Consider the following 8750-nt stretch of genomic DNA (forward strand, 5'->3'; position numbering starts at 1 on the left):
TAAAAATAGACAATATACTATATTTGAAACAAGATTGCACTCTTGAATTTTAGGATGAATATATCAGAACTGCATAATTACTTCATAAATTCTTCTTTGACTTAACATGCTGACATGTCCAGCTATCCCACGTGTACGTTTTTTTCTTTTTTTGGTGTTCAAGTTTAAGGAAGAAAAATCACGTTTCTTTTGTTTAGCATATATGTTTTCCACCTTAGTTAACTAGATCTTTAGAAATGAAAATGAAAAATTCCTCTGACAGTGACATTTACCTCCGTGGAGGATAAACGGGTCTTCAGAGTTGAGTGTTGCTAGTCTATTAGAAAACATGTCAGGGTGTATGTGGACGTGGGCTCCTCCCGTTGGCCGTGCGGGCCACCTTCTGCCGTTCCGCCATCCCACAAGGTCCTTTCTGAACGTGAGGACCTCAGTGAAGACAGACCGGTTCAACCCCCCCAACGGAGTTACCTTCTGCTAATCCATCTCCCCGGCTACTCGTCAGGGGTCGGGCAGATCCGAAGTATCCACTATGACTTTAATAAAAATCGTATCATCTTTAATATATGTCCCGTTTTCTAGAACAGTCTGGGCCACAAAGACTGGGCAGCCAGATGCGATATTCATCTCTCCGGTGGGTTTCTTGAAGCTACTGCTGTTGGGGTCGGGCTTGAACGCATCTCCCAGATGGCGCCGAGAGGGCCCCTGGTCCATCAGCATGAGTGTCACTTTCTGCTTGAATGGCCAAGGGAGCAGAGCGTCGTACTCTCCGCGCATGATGACAAAGAACAGTGACAAGTGCGTCCCCTTGCCCATCCCGTCCCCGTTCAGGTAGACCCTGGCACACATCTTATAGCCAAAGTAGCCGGTGTAGAAGGGCTGGCTGTAGAGAGACAGGGTCTTGCCCATGACGGCCTCCTGCTTCCGCCGCTTGTAATCACGGATCTTCCAGATCAGCACCCCATTGTAGCTGGCGGTCTCCAGGACCTGGAAGCGCAGGTCCATGTCAGCCAGGCGGATGTCGTGGACACTCAGCATCTGGTCATGCCGGCTCAGCTGGGACTCCAGCAAGCCTGCAAGGGCGAGGAGGAGGGCCAGTTAAGATAGGCAAGTGCCAAAGTGAACCAGCAGGTCCAAGCTGGCGTCTGAACCAAATAAGAACACAGGGTTTACTGTGGCCATCGTGGGGTGACTGACGCACACCCCACCCAGGAGTCATCCTCCAATACCCATTTTCTGCTGCATGTCTCAGGTTCCTGCAGCCCTTCTCCCACCCACAACTCCCAGCTGATGACACGCACAGGACCACCTTTCCTTCCTGCGGCCACACGGCATAACCTGGTCCTGAACCCCCAGAGTCCTCTGCGCGCCGACCCTGAGCCGCTCCTCCCTCCACTCCACCTCTGCCCGCTTCACCTCAATGCCCCCTGCAGAAGTCCATCTCTTTCCTTTCCACCATTAATCCTTCTCCTGCAAGTACTCGGAATACTCTCAGTCCCCAGAGCAGGGGGTCCATGGGACCTGCAGGCCAGCTCCCTTTTCTGCTCTTGTCCCATCACCCACCTGGGCTGGCTCCACCCCGTGACCCCTCTCTCAGGGAGACCCTGAGACGCACCAGGACCAAGTGGCCCTCCCTACTCCCTGACACACGGGGCCTCACAGGGAGGGGACATTCTCAGAGGGACACGTTTCTGTCCCTACTGGGGACGCTCAGCAGGAAAGTCACAATGCTGTACCGGCACCAAACAGAACAGGGAAGAGCTGCTGTCAGGCAGCATGCCACTGTGCACCTGTCCCATGAGGTCACTGAGGACCTGCAGGCTCCCCACACCCCGGGGCCCCTCTCAGACCTTGTCTTCCCCGCTTTCCACTTCCACGCCCCAGTCCCTCACAGGCCCGTTCCCCACCTGTCCCACACACCCACACCCTGGGGTCCCCTCACAGCTCCTGCCCACCCTGGGACATCCTGGGTCCCTCAAAGCCCCCGTCCTGTCCCCGCCCCATCCCTCACCGCTGCCCATCCTGGGTCCCTCACAGCCACTGTCCTGCCCCCACCCCGTCCCTCAGCCCTACCCGTCCTGGCTCCCTCACAGCTACTGTCCTGTCCCCACCCTGTCCCTCAGCGCTGCCCATCCTGGGTCCCTCACAGCCACTGTCCTGCCCCAACCCGTCCCTCAGCCCTGCCCGTCCTGGGTCCCTCAGAGCCCCCATCCTGCCCCCACCCTGTGCCTCAGTGCGCCCGCTCTCACCCGTGTTGCGTGCGGCCTGCCCTGCGCTCTTGTCCACGCTCTCCAGCTCCGTCACCCTGTTCTGCAGGGACTCAACGCTGCTCTTCATGCTGTCGGCCTCCTCCCAGTTCTGCCGGAAGGGACGGATCTCTTTGTCCAGTTCTTTCAGTTTCTCTGCTTGGCTGTCTATTACTCGCTGCCAAAGTCGAAGTGTGAAACAGCAGTTAGAACCCTGAGACGCAGGCAGGGAGGCCACCATGGGGGCAGCTGTGCTGCCATGAGGAACGGCACCAGCTCAGGGCCTGGGGAGGCGCATGGGGGCCACGGGACTGAGGAAGACGGCCGACAGCCATGGTCTCAGGCTGCCCCTCCCATCCCAGGCCAGCGCCCAGGGTTGCTGCCTCCCTTCCCCTCAGCCGCCTCCCCTGGACGCCAGGACCTCCACAGGCTCTGCTGTCAGAATGCCCACAGCCCTAACTGCCCGTCCTCACATTCCTGGTTTCCAGAACTCACACACACCCCCTTAGTCCCCCAGGCATCTTGGGGAGACCAGAGGAGGAGACCGAGGCACAGAGAGGCCTCACCCCACCAGTGCAGGGGTCTCAGGCTCAGGATGCTGAACACTCTCTGTCGGCTGCACAGTCTAAAGGGCAGGGACCTCAGGGGGCCCTTCGCCTCCTCTGACCCACCAGAGATGGAGGACAAACAGCAAGTTCTCCCTCCTCTGCCCCACTCCGGGCCAGCCAGGTCCCAGGAGGGACAGCTGCCTGGGCCACCTGCTTCGCGCAGGGCTGACAGAGGGCCTCATGGGAAACCAGGCCCCAGGCCTTCTCACCCAGGCCTCCTTCCACTCGGCTCAGTGCGGAGGGGCAGGCAGGTAGGGAGGTTTCCAGTAAGCACGTAGTTGCCAACAGAGCAGCCAGACCCTATGCTCCCTTAACGCAGACATATCTTTCCAGAAACACGCGGACCATCTAAACTCCCCATTAGTGAGTGACAGTCACGGGGTGAAACGAGCCCCCAGCAGCGGCAGCCAGCTAGCTTTAAAGCTGGTGGCCAGCTGAGGGGTAACAGGCCCATGGAGGCTGCAGGGGCCCCGCCACCTAATGCACTTCCCTTTCTGGACTCTGTTTTTAAACATATAAGTTTTGTCACCTTGGCTGGCTGTCAATCCCACGGGGCACAGACACACAGGTCTAGTGGTCTCTCTGGGGTAAGAGTGTCGTGTTTTTCTGTCCTCTCTGGTTAGTTAGCATTTAAGAGTCAGATTTCTCTAAGGAACATCTTTGTCTACAGCAATGGACTTTCATTTTTAAACAAGTAGGTATGGCCAGAGGAGTATTTAGTTAATTCACAAAGTCTATTTTCTGAGATAATACTAGTGGTATTAACGAAGGCCCAAACCGTAACGTGTTTTTAGTGAGCTCCCTGGTACCCCCGTGATAACGCCCGCGTACTGTGCGTTAATGTTATAAACCGAGCTGAAACGGACACTAATGAAGAAGAGGCAAGTTAACGAAAACGAAGAGAGTAAACAAGGGTCTAGCTGACGTGTTTTGTGGCAGGATGACTGGGACACGTCACTCATAGTTTCTAACACTCAGACCCCTCAGATAAAGAAGTGGGGACACGGAGCCACTCCTTCTCCAAGCCTGGGGGCATATGGGACAGTGGACGTGGAGGCACAGGCACCATCTGAGCATCGGACACTCGGCGGCCACGCCTTCTCACACAGGCAGGACTGTGGTATCTGAGAAGAGGGCTCCGACATTCACGGGAGGGGGGTGGGTTGCTCCCCCAGCTGCCACACACCAGCCCCGAGTCAGTCACACCTATCCACAACCCACACATAACACGCACACGCACACCTAGAAACAGGGCTCAACCAAATGACTCAAAGGGACTTTTCAGACACAGCAAGGGAACATGTGCTATTTTTTAAGAAGGCCTGTGCACTTATACACATGGCAGTCTCAAAGCAGAAAGCAGACCGAAATCAAGCTTTCTCTGTAGGATGCAACACGTATGATTTCATTCCTTAAGTGTCTATACCCCAGCCACTACAGTCTTTCTAGATAGCAAATCTTAAATGGATGTGTGCGATGTTATGAGAAAAGAATTCAGAAGCTGAGGTGAAGCACAGAGTGCTCACCATATAAATAAATCCCAATCAAAAGTCCTGCTTTCTGGAGTCTCATTTATCAGTCCAGGGCTGTATGGAGGGTGCTGCCTATGGTCCTCAGAGTCCAGGGCTGTGTGGAGGGGGGCTGGCCATGGCCCTCAGAGTCCAGGGCTGTGTGGAGGGGAGCTGGCCACAGCCCTCAGAGTCCATGGCTGTGTGGAGGGGGCTTCCCACAGCCCTCAGAGGCCAGGGCTGTGTGTGGAGGGGGCTGCCCATGGCCCTCAGAGTCCAGGGCTGTGTGGAGGAGGCTGCCCACGGCCCTCAGAGTCCAGGGCTGTGTGGAGGGGGGCTGCCCATGGCCCTCAGAGTCCAGGGCTGTGTGGAGGGGCCTGCCCATGGTCCTCAGAGTCCAGGGCTGGGTAGAGGCGGCTGCCCACGGCCCTCAGAGTCCAGGGCTGGGTAGAGGCGGCTGCCCACGGCCCTCAGAGTCCAGGGCTGTGTGTGGAGGGGGCTGCCCATGATCCTCAGAGTCCAGGGCTGTGTGGAGGGGGTGCTGCCCATGGCCCTCAGAGTCCAGGGCTGGGTGGAGGTGGGGGCTGCCCATGGTCCTCAGAGTCCAGGGCTGTTGCGGGGGGTGCTGTCCAATGGCCCTCAGAGTCCAGGGCTGGGTGGAAGTGGGGGCTGCCCATGGCCCTCAGAGTCCAGGGCTGTGTGGAGGGGGCGCTGCCTTCATCCAGTTTCAGCTCTGTGCTCTGGGGCTTTCAGCCCTGCAGACGCACTGGTTGCAGAAACGATCAAATCCATCTAGTTCTTACTGATAATGGGACCATGAGAATTAAGCTAATACCGAGGCTGTCTTTTTAATGAAGAAATTCAGGATCTTTAAAACAGAAAATATTAAGAAACAGTCCTTCCCCTGGGCCAGCTAATGCAAACACACTCTTAAAATTCCACCACCTTAACACCTTCTCTGACCATACCCCTGTCTGTCACATCTCTGGCCATCAGGCACTCTGTATCCTATATGCGCTCCTACCAGCCGTGAGGGCTCAGGGTCTGCTGGGGAGTCAGACAAGGAGCAAGGTGACCACAATAGAGTGACCCGTGCCATCACAGGGGCTGCGGAGGCCCAAGGAGGGTGGGGCCAGGGGAGGCTTCCTGGAGGCGGTGGCATTCACGCTGCCACTTGGGCTGTGAGGAAGAGCCGAAGCTGGCCATTGAAGGAAGGTGGGGAAGAGGGCCCTCGAGGGCAGGGACGTCCATCAGGGCCTGGAGCCTTTCAAGGGGGAAAGAAGGTCGATCTGGCTGCGGACAGTGTGGACAGCAGGAAAGGCGACTGGACCGGTCACACAAAGCTTTCTGGGCATAGTAAAGAAGGTAAGCGCAGCCCTTCTCGGGGTACGTGAGGGTTCTGAGAAGGCAACAGTGAAGGGGCAAGTCTGAGCTGGGCTGTCTGAGAGGGTGAAGACGGACAGAGGAAGCCGAGTAGCACCTCCCATCAGTAACAGCGTGTCTGACTCACAGTCAAGTCGACACCCCAAGAGTCCAGCACGTGGAGGCTCTCAATTGGTGCTTTCTGGGCGACTGGCAGCAGGACCTCTATCCACCAGTCAAGTGCTGCAACCCCACAGCCACAGTGAAGGTGAAGCTAAAGCTCACAGATGGAGGGGCGTCCGTGCACACCCTCATTAAATAGCGAACCACCCTAACGAGTCTCAACATCTTCAGCCCCTGTTCCTGCACTTGGGGAAACCCTGGGCTCAGCATCTGGTCTGAGCTGAGTCCCTCTCTTTAAAATGTGACCTATTTTCCTCCACTCTGTTCTTGCTGTGGCCTCACCTCCTCCGACTTTTCTCAAAGCCCAGGGAAAAGGAATGTGTATAAAATCTCTGAGCGTTCCCACACATCCATCTATGACATAGTTAGGTATCTTCTAAGTGTTTTTGTTCTAAACGAACCTGCTACTTTATTCTTCTTTCTTCTGCTGTTGACAGACAACCTTCTAGTATAACACTGACTTCCTTGGCATTTCCACTGCCTCTCTGAGCCCCAGGTCAGATGCAGCAGCTACACTGGAAAAGCTAGCACTGCTCAGGGCACTGCAGGTGAGGGGGCCATCGGGCTGGACAGTCTGACCAACACCCGGGTGGGCCCTCAGCAAAATGCCAGGGGCTTCCGGGGGAGGCTTGTTGTTTTATGTGACATTGTACTGTTTTGCTTGATTCAATAGTGATGACCTGCACCTTCTCTAACGCAATCTAATGTTTCATTTTGTTTTTTCTTTCTGGACAGCCACAAAGTATAATACAAATGACATTAATTCAATAAATCTCTATGCAATTCAAGGCGTTGTAACCACACTCCGATGTTAGAATGTGAGTAAAGGCATGCGCAAAGACGCCAGTACTGCATGATTAGAAGACTGTCTCTTCCAGATAATTTTGGAAAACGCCATATATACAAGCGTTGCAAAACAATTTCAAAAGCACAAGTGATTCTCCCTCAGGCATGCATGATGTCTGGGGGACGTACTGTAACAAATAGACTCTATCCGCACGCTCACGCAGCTATAGAAAAACACCCTGGCAAGTATCTGATGAAGACCTGGGCTGATAACAGAAATGAGAAGCAACATCTTAATCAGGTCTATCTGTTTTCTGGAGGTGCCTTTGGACTGTTAGGTGAAATAAAGTGAGGTGAGTACCATATTTTTACGCAAATAACGCGTGTGCTATTCTTTTTTTTTGCTAAAAGCCCCCCACCAGGTATTTTACTAAGCACACTATGCTAATTTTTTACAGCAACATGTAAAAAATTAGTATAGCATGTTTATCAAAATACCCTGGAGGGCAGGCATGGTTGGCCAAAAAAAAAAGAAAGTATAACATGCACGTTGTTTGCATAGCAGTATGTGTGCCAGTTAGAAACGCAGGACAAAATAGTTTGGCCTCACTTCACTTTAGGAAGTAAGCCTGTACACATCACAATTACCCAAGAACAAAATGAAATCCTAAACAGCAATAAATAGTGACTACATTTTTAAAACACAGGTTTTAAGCCTTATCTCACCAACAGTGGGTCACAGGCCCAGAAGGTGTCAGGGCTGGCTGCAGAGACAGGGCAAGGGAACTGACCCTGCCACCTCTCCTCGTGTGTTCACTAAAAAAAAACCTCTCCCCTTACATGGCAAGGTGCAGCGGTTAAGATCTTGGTTGCTAACGAAAAGGTTGGCAGTTCAAATCCACCAGCTGCTCCCTGGAAACCCTATGGGGCAGTTCTCTGTCCTATAGGGTCATTATGAGTCGGAACCGACTCGATGGCAACAGGCTTGTTTTTTAATTTTTAACACAGCAAAGCAAGAGAAACAAGAGTAGCCTCTCTGCTTGACAAAAACCAGAGCTTTAGCTAGACCATCTCACTAAGAAAGTCCTAAAGGAGAAAACTGAAGACATGTTCCTTTACCTGGCCATCCAGCAATAGTTTTAAGCGTCTTACCTGTAAGTGAAGTATCTTGGATTCATTATTTCGAAGCATTTCCTTTTGTCTCTCAATTTCAATTTCAAAGCTACATATCTGATTGTGCAAGCTTTGTATGCTCTTGTTTTTCTCTACACTTTCATTTTGCAGCAAGGAAACCTGAAAAAGAATTCTTCAATTAATTTAAGAAAAATGGTTTTAATATTAATGAACAGCAATTATAATGGCAGTAATTAAATTGCACAATAGAGGCCTTCCATTAGTTCACTGGAAGAAGGAGTGCCGGGAAAAACATTCCCTCCACAGAGGAACTGAAGTTCTGGGAATTTTGCAGGAGCCCCGTCAGCGCGTTTCTCAGAACCTCTCCCAGGAATCAGGGTGAGGCAAGGTGTGGCAGCTAAGGGAACTTCAGGGTGAATGGGAGGCTTCTCCAAGTTTCTGCTGAAAATGAATATATCTTTCACCAGAGCAGCTTTCAAACTTAGGAGGGAATGTGGTAAGAAACACTATTACACGTCAACCCATATGTACACACACTTGTGTGTGCCTACACCTGAAAAGCAGATTTCACAAACCATACTTGCCATAATCACTAACAAGGATATATCCTATTTTATTCTAGTTCAGTTTTTTAAAATGCTGGTCACAATCCACTAGATTATTTCACAATCTCCCAACAGGCCACAACCTACAGTCTGAAAAGCCCTCGCAATACAGTGAGAAAGCAGGTGAGAAAAAAATCTACAAGTACGGCAGTGAATCCTCAGGTGCCTGAGGAGACTGTGACAAAAGTCCCACAGCATTTGCCTGTACTGCCCGCACCACAGCGTTCGCCTGTAACGCCCTTAATGCCCGCGCCACGGCGTCCGCCTGTAACGCCCTTAATGCCCGCGCCACGGCGTCCGCCTGTAACGCCCTTAATGCCC

General features: G+C 52.8%; 1 protein-coding gene across 2 annotated transcripts in view; it reads right to left on the reverse strand.

Moving 5' to 3' along the window:
* Nucleotides 1–8750, reverse strand: part of TRAF3 (TNF receptor associated factor 3) — an 81002-nt gene continuing 72252 nt past the window's right edge. For both annotated transcript variants that reach the window (XM_023731770.1, XM_023731771.1), the window contains 3 exons: nucleotides 7843–7983; nucleotides 2247–2421; nucleotides 1–1070 (listed from right to left, as the gene is read on the reverse strand). In XM_023731770.1, coding sequence (XP_023587538.1) covers nucleotides 499–1070; nucleotides 2247–2421; nucleotides 7843–7983 — 888 coding nt within the window. In that variant the 3' untranslated portion in view covers nucleotides 1–498. The remainder of the gene's footprint in view (nucleotides 1071–2246; nucleotides 2422–7842; nucleotides 7984–8750) is intronic.

Source organism: Trichechus manatus, unplaced genomic scaffold, assembly GCF_000243295.1.
Source record: "Trichechus manatus latirostris isolate Lorelei unplaced genomic scaffold, TriManLat1.0 scaffold00045, whole genome shotgun sequence".
Taxonomy (NCBI): Eukaryota; Metazoa; Chordata; class Mammalia; order Sirenia; family Trichechidae; genus Trichechus; species Trichechus manatus.